General features: G+C 34.6%; 2 protein-coding genes across 2 annotated transcripts; both read right to left on the bottom strand.

Moving 5' to 3' along the window:
* Positions 1 to 378: 378 nt before the first annotated feature.
* Positions 379 to 5,917, bottom strand: LOC143245665 (adenosine deaminase-like). The gene is made up of 4 exons (XM_076492014.1): positions 5,906 to 5,917; positions 4,570 to 4,811; positions 3,860 to 3,986; positions 379 to 1,429 (listed from the first exon to the last, which is right to left on the bottom strand). Exons 1-4 carry the CDS (start codon positions 5,915 to 5,917, stop codon positions 1,313 to 1,315), a joined length of 498 nt encoding a protein of 165 aa, XP_076348129.1. The 3' UTR covers positions 379 to 1,312.
* Positions 5,918 to 6,043: 126 nt separating this feature from the next.
* LOC143245664 (adenosine deaminase-like) lies at positions 6,044 to 12,295 on the bottom strand. The gene is made up of 2 exons (XM_076492013.1): positions 12,079 to 12,295; positions 6,044 to 6,162 (listed from the first exon to the last, which is right to left on the bottom strand). Exons 1-2 carry the CDS (start codon positions 12,293 to 12,295, stop codon positions 6,044 to 6,046), a joined length of 336 nt encoding a protein of 111 aa, XP_076348128.1.
* Positions 12,296 to 14,514: the final 2,219 nt, after the last annotated feature.

Here is a 14,514-nt window from a genome sequence, read left to right as displayed (position 1 = left end):
TGGATTCCGTACATCAATCTACAGAAAATAATAATTTGCATTTTTACACAAGACATCATCATTAATCTTAACAATAATGGATTCCACACATCAATCTACAGAAAATAACAATTTGCATTTTTAGACAAGACATCATCATTAATCTTAACAATAATGGATTCCACACATCAATCTACAGAAAATAACAATTTGCATTTTTAGACAAGACATCATCATTAATCTTAACAATAATGAATTCCATACATCAATCTACAGAAAATAACAATTTGCATTTTAAACAAGACATCATCATTAATCTTAACAATAATGAATTCCATACATCAATCTACAGAAAATAACAATTTGCATTTTAAACAAGACATCATCATTAATCTTAACAATAATGGATTCCACACATCAATCTGCAGAAAATAACAATTTGCATTTTCAGACACGACATCATCATTAATCTTAACAATAATGGATTTCATACATGAATCTACAGAAAATAACAATTTGCATTTTTAGACAAGACATCATTATTAATCTTAACAAAAATGAATTCCATACATCAATCTACAGAAAATAACAATTTGCATTTTTAGACAAGACATCATCATTAATCTTAACAATAATGGATTCCATACATCGATCTACAGAAAATACGAGACTCCTAACACAATTAGACAGCCTTATCTTCCTCACATCTGAAAAGAAATCTTGTAACATGCTTATTAAATAGAGCTCACAAACAATGTTTCATGTTAAAAACCTGAAGATGACCTAGGAAGGTCACAACGTTGTTCTCTCCTTATCAATAACAGTGTTAATAACCCTACCAGCCGTTCTGAGATATGAGCAATAAACAATGTCATTTTTGTTTGAAAATTGTTATTTGTTTGTTTGTTGTGAAGCGCAACTCACTGCAATTGGTTAACTGTTGTACTCACCTAGAATGTCGAAACCCTATTTTTTAGCATCATACGCCTAGCATTAACACTGAGCGACGGCGTGTTCAAAATAAAATTTGTAGAATACGTAATTTTTATTACAAATATTTTAAAACAATGCTTTACCTACTCAAAAAATAAACTTTATTCAAAGAAAAGGATCCGATTACAATATAACAGCTTTACCACAAACCTAACCCAATGAATTACAATAATATATATATATATATATATATATTAAATATTATTTGAATTATTCTCGCAATGTAAAGTTTCCTGCTGGAACAGCGGTAAGTCTTCGGATTCACAACGATAAAATTACCGGTTTGATTCCCATCAGTGGACACAACAGGTAGCCAGCTGTGTTTTTCTGACATAAGTTCTTATTCAGATTGTTGCAAAACTGATTCATCTGTTACACCATAAACTTTTTTCAGGTGGTCAAAAAGATCTTTCTTCTCTTGGTGTGGCAAAAAGCAAGACCGAGCAGCATTGAAATTCTGAAAATAGTAATTTAATTTGTTACTGCTTGAACCAGAATGTAAAAATTTCAATATTAGTGCGTGCACGTTTGTTGAGAATTAAATATTTATGATTAGACAAACATATTTATTATCGCTACGTTGAAAAACGGAATAGATAAGTTAAAGTAACTTTATGTAATATAGCTGAATAACAACGACCTAAAAATATAAAAAAACAAATAAAGAATTACCGCATTTCTGCTTAAATCATATTGACGAAAATATATTTGTAAGTGTTGCATAGTTTATGTGAATTATGTGTTATGAATACAAAATAAAATTGTTTCAAAAGTCTCTGTTGATGAATTTCAAGGATATTTCCTTCCAAAAGATACAACGCTAAAATCAGGGGTTCGATTCCCTTCGATGGACTCAACAAATAGCCCGTTGTAGCTTTGCTATAAAAAATCACACACACTTTCGAAAAAAAAATATTTTACATTTTTTACACATACACAAAGTATTAGCTATTAACATAATTATTATTTTCTTTGCTTCATTTTAAACTCGGTGTATATTTATTTATTATTAGTTGTTTAAATGTATAATAATGCTGCAAAAGTTTGTAATAGGTGTTTATTTATAAAGTTCATAGCTTGTTTTGAATGTCAATAATAATACTGCACAACAATTTTTTTGAAAAGTTTTGCTTCCTGAAAAGTTTCTGCTGATTGTGACAGGTACCTGGTGGGTATGCACAAATATAGTTTTGGTTTTGCTTCATCACGTAGGAACTCTGAGAAATAGACAGTTAACTGTTTACCGGCAATAACGTATTTAATTGCGTTTATGTTTCTAATATGCTATTAAATTCAACATAATTAAAAGTGTTTTGCTCCTGATTTTCGTTTGTATTTAATGTCCGGTGCATCACGTTGCAGTGTCCAACAGTAGTCAGCAACCATTGACGTATTTCAGTTGCCCTGATATCGTTTTTTCTATTGTAGCAATGTTCTGACAAAACCTTTCACCATGTTTGTCACTGACAGCACTGAGATTTGCGGGAAGAAGTCCAAGTGTGAGTGGAGGAAATAAATCTTGAGTGACATGTTGCTCTTCATTGTTTTGTTTGCTTTGAGAAGTTTGTCTATCAGCTGAATGTAATGTGGGGGGTCTGTATTTGCCAAAAACATTGTCAACAACGTTTCTGAAGGCTTTCCAGGCAATTTGTCCTGCCCAACTAACAGATCTTTGAACCGCTTCTAACTCATAACATGTCTGATCTGAGAGCCCACAAAAATGCCCTCTTTGATCTTGGCCTCAGTTATTCTTGGGATCATCTGTTTTAAATAACGAAAACCTTCGCCTTCTTTGTTCAATGCTTTCACGAAATTCTTCATAAGTCCCAATTTTATGTGAAGAGGAGGCAAGAAACTCTTTGCCGGGTCGACAAGCGGTTCATGCGCCAAATTTTTCTCTCTTGGAACTAACTTTTTACGGAGTGGCCAGTTCTGTCTAAAATAATGTGACTCTTTGGCACGACTGTCCCATTCACAGATGAAACAACAGTACTTTGTATAGTCGAGCTGCAGTCCCAGTAAGAGAGCAAAGACTTTCAGATCTCCACAGATATTCCAGTTGCACTTGCTGTACTGGATGTGCTTGAACAACATTTCCATGTTCTCATAGGTTACTTTCATGTGTGCTGCATGGCCAACATGTATTGAAGGGTGAACGTTGTCATTGTTTAACAGAACATCTTTGAGGCTTAACACTAATGAATCAATGAAGAGACGCCACTCTTGCGGGTTATGGTCACAACCACAGCAAAGAACAATCCTTCGATGTCAACACAGAAACAGAGACTGTCAACTTGTGCAAAGAATTTGGTTGTATCATCTTGGCAGCTTCGAAAAACAGAAATTTTCGTCCCTGGTGACAGTAAACACCATTCCTGCAGTCTCGAACTCGGCTTTTGTTTTTGTCCTGTAAAACGTCTATAAGATCTAACTTACTTGTTACAGTGCTACTGAGGCAACGCTATATGCTAAAACAATACGTACACACTATAAGGTCTATATTAATCCAATAAGCAGCATCTGTATATGCAAGTCACTTTTATAGCCTGCTAAGACAGTGTCAAGCTGGCTTTGGCTTGCTCAGGCATGCTCGGACAACCACAGAACAGCTTTCAACCTGGGCTGGTTTCACGCTCAGACTGCACAAAACATTGTACATAGGTCTCTTACAGAAACGAAAATTTTGGACACAAATATAAGAAAAACGTGACAAAACTGAAGATTTCGATGAAACGGTACGTGATGGGCAAATTTGGATGTGATTTTCGTGATCAGTAGCCAAAAATCTATAAGGAACACCCAACAGTGTTCAAGAAGCAAAAACTTTGTTGTGCAGTGTAATGAATTAACCATTTTAAATTGTTCGTAATGCATCTGTATTACTTACCGCTCGAACAATATCGAAGTCCTTCAGTCCTTTTTGTTGGAGCAAACGATATTCATCATCTAGAGTCGTCCCAGTCAGTAAAGGATCGTCTGTGTTAACTGAGAAGTTTGCGTTGTCTTCGGCAAGCCTGTAACGATTGATGTAATTCATCAAAAGTAAATCTTTTCAAAGGTTTTGACAAAACAATATGCATATTTGATTTGTCTCAGCCAAATATATTAATATCTTAAGATTATATGTTGCAGCCGATCAGAGGAAAATCAACCGATTAACACCACCAATTTCTAACTTTTGGAATACAAACAAAAGATATGTGGGATTGATTGTAACATTACAATGCCCCAGTAGTCAAATGAGCGTGCATGTTTGATGCTGGGCTTTCATTCAAGACTCGCACGTTGTGAATTGAGCATCCAAATAACGAAACCATGCTGAGTCCTAGAGCAATAGAAAAGACTATTAGAAAATATTGATCGGTTATAGTTAGCGCCAGTTTTCCGCTTCAAGTATGATACTTGAATAAAAGTATTTATATTCACATCATACTTTCAGCTGTTTAAAAGTGTGAAAAACTTCAGTAGACCTGTGCTTGATAGTTGTTTACGTGTTTACTATAGCAACGAAATATCGTCAATTGGATAATAAAAACAACAGTACTCCAAATACTACATAACGAAACTGAAGTGTTATTGCAAACAAATGCCCCTTACTTGACAATTGGATGTTTAGTACAGTTTGCAGGAACAGCACCAGTAAGGTAGCTACTATGAGGGCACGTTTCAAAATGGATACCCTTCTTCAGTAAGTCTTGATAGAGCGCTTTATCACCTAAAGCCCTGTACCCATGACCGATTCTTTCTATCTGAAGGAATTTCACGTGTCTGTCGACACTACTTGGAGGTCCAGCTTCTCCTGTATGTGCTGTTCTGTGGATTCCTAGTTGTGCTGCCCTCTGTTGGATGATAGTAATAAAAGAAGGGCACATTTTATTCCATCGTTTTATGTAAAGCTTTTACTTTCAATTCCTTGAAATTAAACTTTATATGTTATGTTAACAGTTATGTTATTGACTGCTGTAACTATTGGTGAACTTTAGATGGATTCCTTAGATGTAGATGAAAAACAAACACACAAAAAATGCTATGAGATTCAACATTACAGAGAAATTCTTCCCTTTTTAGCAGTTTCATTTTTCTAGGTCATGGTAAATGATTCTAAGAATTAAAACATATATGTTTATTTTAACATATATTGATACATGGTGTAACCGTGTACAAAATATTAGATTTTACGATACAATAAATATTCACTTTGGGATGGTACTAATATTTTTTTTTGCATCTGCGTTTTTTCAAGTGTAAATAATTAAATATTTTTTTCTCAAACTTTGTTTTTGACAGATCTTTCAAGAGTAGTATCATGTTTAGAGCTTGGTTACAAATCGCGTCGCATCCAACACCGTTGTTATTAAAATTTATGAGTTAGCAGTTTTTGTTTGTTATAGAAAAGTTATTTATTTAATTGACTAACCATCCACTCAGGTCGCTGTTAAATGAACTAAATTACATTAAAAAACAAACGCCTTATACGTTTTAATCGTAGAGTCTAGTTGAATTGTCTTATTTTATTACTATCTTCATTATTTCTAATTACAACATCCTTATAGGATCTTGTAAAAATGATGTTTTAATCTAATTCATTCCTTTCCAGCACTAGGAATATATTTTATTCATCATTATAACAAACTTATAAATACATTACGAACATTTACATGCAATATCTTATAGTATTATAAAACAAAGGAAAAAGAAGTCCTTCAGATGATCATCACGTTTCACTTTTAAGTAGCTGCTAAAATTTTATCAACGTGTTTTAGAACTTACTTGTACTGATAGATTTCATTAAAGAACCAATAATTTAACACTCTTTACAACCAGGGAAGTAAAAGACTTCCCACTTAATAATATTTCTATAAATATTTAATAATATGTTTTCTTTCTTTTATCGAGGCACTATCCTCAACGTGGTTGGAAAAGAAACACTTACCTCCCTTATCATCTTTATTAAGTTTTAGTTAACCAAACTTTTCACTCAATGATTCTCTTTGACAAGGAGATATTACAGTAACAACAGTATTATCAAGTGTCACGGTACGTACTTGAAATACTTCTATCACTTCCTTCTTCAATCCCTCTTCTCCTTCCAAATCGGATTTGGCCCAATCCAAGATTTACTTAGGCCAATCCCAACAACGGACTTGTCTTTGAATTCTTCACACAGTGACAAAACCTCGCGAGCTTCATCTGAAAAAAAAATGGGTCAAGGAAGTTGTTTGTCAAGAAAAATAGTATAAATAAAAACCATTACTTTCTTGTACATTAAGTAAGACCACAGAACTTAAACATAACAACAATAAGAAAGAGATAAGTAGACGTTCTTAGCTATAGAGATGCAACAGATTTATTTGGGTATTCGTAATACTTCTGAAAATCTACTATTATTCAAATCTCACCCAATATTTTTTTCGTGATATCACGTATTAATATTAAATTTCAGTTATCAATTAACATTTGAACTAATTAAAACACATAATATTCTTGTAAAGTTGTCCTATACATACTTCTAGAAAAGATAAAATCTCAACATTTTTATTCAGTTCATTTTGATAAAAAAGGATGAAATAACCATTCTACGCCGTCTAATTCTCCGTTCATTTCTTAATACAATAAACGTTCACATCAATCTCTCTGGGCAAGAACTCCTTAAACTGTCTAGAATACCATAAAAAATATTTTATCTTATTAATAATTTTTTTTTCTTTTTTTGTTGTTCATTGTTAATTTACTCAAAGAGAAATATGATCTGCCGTCACCACAAGCAATAAAACCTGGCTTTTAGTGATTTAAACCTCATGTTCTACTGCTGAGCCGCTGTGGAATTTAACATGTTTAGAAATAATTTGCTTAATATCTTAATGATTAACTCTGTAGCTCATAGTTTTTAAACTAACGTACTTTAATAATAAACGAGCTGATTCCCAGTGGGTCAGCTGTAGGTTTAGGGACTTACAATGCTACATTTATAGGTTTGATGCTTCGTGGTCATTAAATAACTTACTGTGAAGCTTTTAATTACAGAACAACAACAAACAAACAAGAGTGTTTGTTTTTGAAATTCGCACAAAGCTGCTCGAGGGCTATCTGTGCTAGCCGTCCATAATTTAGAAGTGTAAGACTAGAGGGAAGGCAGTTAGTCATCACCACCCACCACCAACTCTTGGGCTACTTTTTTACCAACGAATAGTGGGATTGACTGTAACGATATAACACCCCACGTCTGAAAGGATGAGCATGTTTGGTGTGACGGAGATTCGAACCCACGACCCTCAGATTACGAGTCGCACGCCTTAACGCGCTTGGCTATGCCGGGCCTCAAACAAGAGTGTGTTGGTACAAATGTTTAATGTACTCGGACTGTTAATCCGGTAGACTCGTGGTTTTTGTTCTGATGCCAAAAATCAAAATAAATAACTGCTCTGTATTCAGGATTATTAGTGCATTATAAGTGCCAAGATCAAATACAATTATTCAGATAAAGTCTGAGATTTCGACAACAACGTCATGCCTCAGAGAGATTTATAACGGTGATTTTGGTTAAACATGTAGTTTGATATAAATAAATCCCCCAGTTGGAGAGCTGTAACTTTAAGGACTTACAACTCTAAAGTCCAAATTCAACTCCCTGTTATAGATGTTGCAGATAGTCCAATGTAGCAGACATAAATAACTTTAGGTTTGGTGGTTTTGTGAACTTGTACTGAATCTTGTCTTTATGCTACACTTTCCTATACTTAAGATAAATCAAAATAAGAATTTAAATATTAAGAAGTGATAAATAGATACGAAAGTAGTGAAAATATAAGTGTCAATCTAAAGAAAAATGTCATAATGAAGACAAAAAGCTCAAATCAAGGAAGAGCCCGGCAAACATGTGCTATCTGTGCTAGCCGTCCCTAATTTAGTAGTATAAGACTAGAGGGAAGTCAACTAGTCATCACCACCCACTGCCAACTCTTGGGCTACTCTTTACCAACGAATAGTGGGATTGACCATTACATTATAACGCCCCACGACTGAAAGGGCTAGCATGTTTGGCACGGGGATGTTTGGCGCGAGGAAAGACGTGGGATTACGACCCAAAATTTAAAAGAATAAAAAGATAAAATATATTAAAATGAAATAAAATGAGTTTATTTAAAATCAGCGTGAAAGAATACCTAATATAATTGTTAATGATATTTCCAATACATACTGCTAAAAAAATTTAAAGGAAACAAATACATATTTCAGTATAATTTTGTCATAACTAAATTTATGCGTGAAAACATATCAATTCGTCTTCAAGTGTATTAAAGTTTGCGAGTGAAGTTTGAAACAACTCAAACAAAACTCACCTCATTTAAGGAAAATACTACTCAAGGTACCCTAAACAAGGTTGTTGCGTGAAACTATGCATTCTTCATTAATTTTCGAAACAAACACCAACATGAATCTTTCGCGGCTCGTTTTGTCAGTGTGTACCTTCGTCTTCTGCACCCAAGCAGTCAGGCGCCATCTGACAGAAAATGAGATGGTGAGGGCGGTCCAGATGCTGGAGGATGGCCAGACCCAAAGGAGGGTAGCACAGCACGTCGGTGTATCACCAAGCGTCATCAAGTGACTTTGGCAATGCTACCAGGAGACGAACTCTTATGGCAGGAGACCAGGTCAAGGCCGTGAGGTTAGCTACGGCTCGACCACTATGAAATGACCGTCATCTTTCCACTGGAACCAGTATGTCGACCCAAACAGTTCGCAATCGTCTGCACGAAGGGCGCCTTAGAGTCACACGGCCTGCAAGAGGCGTTATTCTGACAGCGCGACCCGTGCAGCCAGGCAGGCGTATGCTTGGGTGGCCACACGAAATTACTCATACTCTACGGGGATGCTCTTAACGCACGACAGTATAGAGACGAAATTCTGGAACCCATTGTAAGACTTTTTGTTGGTGCTGCCGGCGACGGGTTCATTCTTATGGTGGTTAACGCGCGAGCCCACGTCGCCAGACTGTATGGACTTCCTTGACGAGGAAGGTATAGAGACTTTTGAGTGGCCCGCCAAATCTCCAGATTTAAATCCAATTGAACATTGTTGGTGATATGTTGTCGAGACGTGTTAGTGATCACCAACGCCCTCCCAGAATGTACAGGAACTCCGACAAACCCTGGTAGACGAGTGGGCTACCATACAAAAAGATAACATTGATAGACTGATTCAAAGTGTGCCAAATCGGTGTCAGAAGTGTGTCACAGTCCGTGGAGGTCACATTTGATATTGAATGTTTAAAACATTTCTTGAGTAAACGCAAGGAAACTATTTAAAGTATTTTTATATGAGATATCAGTTTTGGTAATATTGGTCATTAAAAAAAATTATTTCTCCATATTTTACCGTTCATCACGCATTAAAAAATGACCCAGATGGAACTGAAATGAAGTAAATTACCTAAAAAAATTAAAATTATTATCACATTTGGAACACTGAGATAAATTACATAATAAAACGTACGTGTTCAATTAATATTTTGAGCAGTTTATATTATGAACTATATACGGTGTGTCTACGGATTTACAACGCTAAAATCAGGTGTTCGATTCCCTACGATGGGTTCAGCAGATAGCCCGATGTGGCTTTGCTATAAGAAAAACACACACACACTTGATGCAAATCCGGTATTTGTGAAAAAAATTTAACTGGTGGTTCTTGCTCAAACCAAAAAGATTCTATGGACTATACAAAATTATTAAAATCATGGCCTGAGATCTTGTTTAATAAAATTACAGTAAAGGTACATTTACCATAAATTATAACTCATCAGAAGTAATGGCGATAAGCGGTGTTGGGATAGAAATCGAATAGTAAAATTGAATTAAAAAAAATGGAGGTTTTGACATTAATATATTTGAAAGAATTCTAAGCAAACAGTAATCTAATATTTGAGAACTAACAATATCGGGAGAATCTAAGGAATAAAATAGATGAATCTGCAGACTTATTATACAACAATAAATTCATATAATATATTTATCTGAAACTACACTAAATCCGTAAACAGTTATTATTACTCAAGAACTGAGTGTTAAATGGTGTTTACAAGAAATAAAAATACAAAATCTGAAAAAGATTATTAGCAACGACATAGTGATTTGTAGAATGGCTGCCAATTTTTTCAAGTTAAATAGCTTAATCTCTCGATATATTTGAAATCTAATTACAGCCGTGGCTATTTAGAATCCTATTTGATCTTATTTCAGTGAAAAAATGTTACTACTGAGATATATATTTAAGATGTACGTGATTTACGTAACGTATCACGTATTCATTTTATGTTTCGAAATAGTAAAAACAGCTGTTATAAAGACAGCTATGAAAGTGACAATGCAACTGCAGACAATGAAACAACTCCTTTAAACTTAAAAACTAGTTTCTGAGCCATTTTTGTAACAAAGAATAAGCAGTTTGCTATATGAAAAGGTATCCCTAGAGAAATGTAATAACACAAGTTTATGTTTAATCTAGAATTTTCAGGTACTTTGTTTGTTTTTTGAATTTCAAACAAAGCTACTCGAGGGCTATCTGTGCTAGCCGTTCCTAATTTTGCAGTGTAAGACTAGAGGGAAGGCAGCTAGTCATCACCACCCACCGCCAATTCTTGGGCTACTCTTTTTACCAACGAATAGTTGGATTGATCGTCACATTATAACGCCCCCACGGCTGAAAGGACGAGCATGTTTGGTGCATAAACATTCGAACTCGCGACCCTTAGATTACGAATCGAGTGTTCTAACCACCTGGCCATGCCGGGAAAAGTAGTAAAATAGCACCTCTATTACAATATATATACATATATTAATATTTTATAGAGTTCATACAAACTTCCATTGAAATGTGCTTCTTGATAGGAAGATGTAAAGGTAAGTAATTTATATAGTCTTCAGATAATTAATACAAAATAAATGTATCAGGTTTCATACCAAATTCCCTATATAAACACAAAGCAGTGTTAATGCCAAATTTAAATGTTAGGTTAAAAACGTTGACATGTAAATATGAACATAACGGTAATTATGATAAAAGATATGAATTTGAAAGTTACTAATAATTAAATAAAATAAATTAAAGAAATATAAAAATCATGTTTCTCCTTGTAACTGTATTTAGATAATATTATTTAAAGCATTACAGGTATGAAAGCTTTATATTTTTAGAAATGATTCATCGTAAGTATTTCAGGAGTTTAAAGTTTATTTATTTTTGTATATTTTTACATTTTTACCTTATTTATGATAATATTTTGTCTATACTTATTTTAAATATTTTAACTTGTCATTATCGTTTATATTAATATTTTATTTATCATATATGCATTTTGTTTCATTATATTATGGTTACTTAATTAATTATCTTTTTTAAAGAAGTTTTAAATTGAAATTCATGGTTTTTCCTTACCTCCTTGTCGTAGTCATTAAATTATAAAATGTTCGTGGTAAATACATCACAAATGCCTAAAACAAAATATGTTATTTGAATGGTGACTACTATCAGTAAATCTCTATTTAGCCAGAAAAGGGATGACGGTAGGCCCTTTTATTTTGCTAGTCTATCATAGCTATATGGAAATAACCTTACCTTTGGAGTCATGTGAAATTAAACAGAATACAGTTTACCAGTAATCTGTAGATCACATGCAGAGTTTGAAACTAAGGTATTTACCTAGTCTCTCATGAAACACGACTCAAGCCACACATTTTATTTCAAAGTTAATTTAGGTATATAATTTACTTAACCTAGCTTGAACAAAGTCCATTTAACACCCTCTTCATTTTCCTAGGTTTTCACTCGTAAAATACAGATCAAGCAAGACAACAAACACGGTAACCATTTAAAAACACTTAAGTTATCACATAACAATCATCTTTCTCAAATACATTTTGAGGAGCGACTAGGTCTTTCGATAAATGGCTGTAGTCTCTGATGCAACCACTTCTATATGCATCAAAAAAGAAGAAAAGCTGCTTAATAGAGATTTCAAAATTAAACACCTCAACAGAAACTACAACTATATTATTATTACTAGAAGCTTAGCCTAACGTATATTAAACAGTAACAATTTTTCATTACCAGCATTTTCTCTACCACAGTTAAGGAGAGAACGTGTTTTTATGCCATAATCTTCTTCTGCTCGCTGAAACCCTTTCGTTACTAGTTCGAGAACCTTTCTGTAGGTTACTCTTTCAGTACCGAAGAGATCATCGCTGGTATTCATGTTGGCCAAGTTTGCAGGTCGATAATGGACCTCACTGTATACCACGCCTTCGCTGGCCTGTTGTTCAGCCATCCTGTAAGCTATACGTTCAATAGCTGTGCAGTTTCCTCTGAAGGATTACACAAAGTTGTTTTATTATGTTCCATGTTTCATAAATTATAATATTGAAAAATAATTACATTCTATACATAAAAGAAGCACCTTTTTATGACTACTCTATGTAATATAAATTTTGTTCCTGGATAGTATGTGCTATATCTTAATTGCTTATGTTGTAAAAGTACAGGAAATGGCCATTATTCCCTTCAAGCTTTGCTTTTGTGACCTGGATAATGAAATTTAGAAATTAACCTATTTTTTATGTAAAAACGGGCAAATTTGCACATTTTCATTCACATAACGTCTGAATAAAACAACATATGAATCAAGATTTACATGTATTTATACTAAAGTTATACAAAAATGTTTAGAAGTGAGTAGTTTTTCGAGATTTGCGACTGTCATGTAAATCACTTTCACGTATCAGTCCCCAAATATAGTCTCCTATCATGTTTTCGTTATACGCCCCTTGGTAGCGGCGTTCAAAGAACCAGTATATATCATGGTGGAAGCGCTCGCCTAGCTCCTCTGAGTTTGCTCTCATGTTCTCCTTGAATTTATCAAGATGAGTGTTAAGGATATAAAGTTTCAGTGTCATCCTGCAGCCCATTTTGCCCTTGATCTTCACCAGAGCCTCAACCAGTTTCACATAATTTTCGGTCTTATGATTGCCCGAGAAGCCCCGAACCACTGCGACAAAGTGCCCAAGCAAGCCTTTTTCCTTCCTATTGAACTTCTTGGGGAATTCTGTGCACTCCAGAATCTCGAAGTACTTGAAGGTTGCAGACTCCTTATCAAAGGCTCTGACCAATTGTTTCATAAGACACAATTTTATGTGCAATTGTGGGACAACATCTTCTGGAAGTACACTAGTGGCCACCAACACTCTGACCTTGTGCCTCCTGTCCAGAGAACTCGGTTCGTTGTGGTCCGTGCTTCTTGTTGTGCTGTGGCTGCGCAGTGCCTGCTGTTCCAAAGGCAAAGATAACAAGGAAACTTGGTGTAAGCCTCCTTGGAAACCCATCAGAAATGCTACCATTTTGAAGTCTCCGATAACCTCCCAGCCATACTCATCATACGTCAAGGTTTCTAGCAAGATTTTTGGCGCTGTTTCATTCCTCTTTGAGGTGCAACTGAATGAGCCAGGGGAAGAGACGGATACTTATTCCCATTATGGAGCAGCACAGCTTTGCAGCTTCTGGATAAGCTATCAATGAAGAGGCACAGCTCGTTTGGGTTACATACAATTCCAATTGCCTCGCACAAACTGGATACATTGTGGCAGAAGCCGAGCACATCTTGACGAGTGAAGAAGCTTGAAAAATGTCGGTGACGCTTCCTCTGACTTGCGACTTCCACACTTTTATCTAACAAATCTCACTCCTTGAGCTTAGATATCAAATCAAATGCTCGGCATCTGACTTTGTTAGACCAAGATCTCTGATCAAATCATTGAGGTGTCAATACTAAATCTACCTGAAATGTTCTGGAAAATGGGTAAATTTGTAAATTTCATCACCCAGGTCACAAAAAAAGTAAAAATTTTGTTACATAGCGCTATTGAAAGTAAACATTTCAGTAAATTCGTTTTACTATATAGTCGTAAAACTTAATGAATAATCAACGAAACTGAATTAGTTTTCTATTAAAAAATTAATGTAATTTTTGTGTATATTATGTTGAGGTGCAGAGAATTTCGGAAACTGTCATCGAATTTAACATACACAAAAGAAACGTCATATTAACAACAAAAGATATTCTTTCATTAACTTGTTATCGGACAGACTCCCAGTAACTGAGTGGCTAATCTAAAATATTATAAAGCTAAAAGCCGGGTTTAGATACTCGTGGTGGGCACATTATAAACAACCCATCGTGTAGGTCTGCACTTAACAACAACAAGTACCACACAGTGTTTCATGTCCTATTCTTTATATTTACTGATGAAGTTCACGACCTTCTCTCATCATGTAATCACCGACATTCAACCTTATTACTAGGAAATTTGTTCATAATTCTCTCTAAGAATCAGTGTGTTACTCATAATTAGGTACTTTTTTGAACCTGGTTTTAGTCAACATAGTGTCAAAACTGTACTCTGGCCTCAGTGGTGTGTAAAGCACGTTTAGTTTTACGAATCTTCAGAAGAATGTGACAATAGGCTTAGAATCTTTGAAATTTGCACAGATAAC

The sequence above is a fragment of the Tachypleus tridentatus genome, chromosome 2 (genome assembly GCF_004210375.1).
Source record: "Tachypleus tridentatus isolate NWPU-2018 chromosome 2, ASM421037v1, whole genome shotgun sequence".
NCBI lineage: Eukaryota > Metazoa > Arthropoda > Merostomata > Xiphosura > Limulidae > Tachypleus > Tachypleus tridentatus.
Note: the sequence above shows the minus strand (reverse complement) of the source record. Positions and strands in the feature narration are given on the sequence as shown.

Coding starts and splice junctions, on each gene's coding strand:
- LOC143245664 (XM_076492013.1), bottom strand. CDS start 12,295: ATGGCTGAACAACAGGCCAGCGAAGGCGTGGTATACAGTGAGGTCCAT. Junction 6,163..12,078: donor CTGTGGTAGAGAAAATGCTG/GTAATGAAAAAT, acceptor TTTTTTTTTCAG/ATGAAGCTCGCGAGGTTTTG.
- LOC143245665 (XM_076492014.1), bottom strand. Junction 3,987..4,569: donor ACTAAACATCCAATTGTCAA/GTAAGGGGCATT, acceptor CAATCGTTACAG/GCTTGCCGAAGACAACGCAA. Junction 1,430..3,859: donor ACTTCGATATTGTTCGAGCG/GTAAGTAATACA, acceptor TACTATTTTCAG/AATTTCAATGCTGCTCGGTC.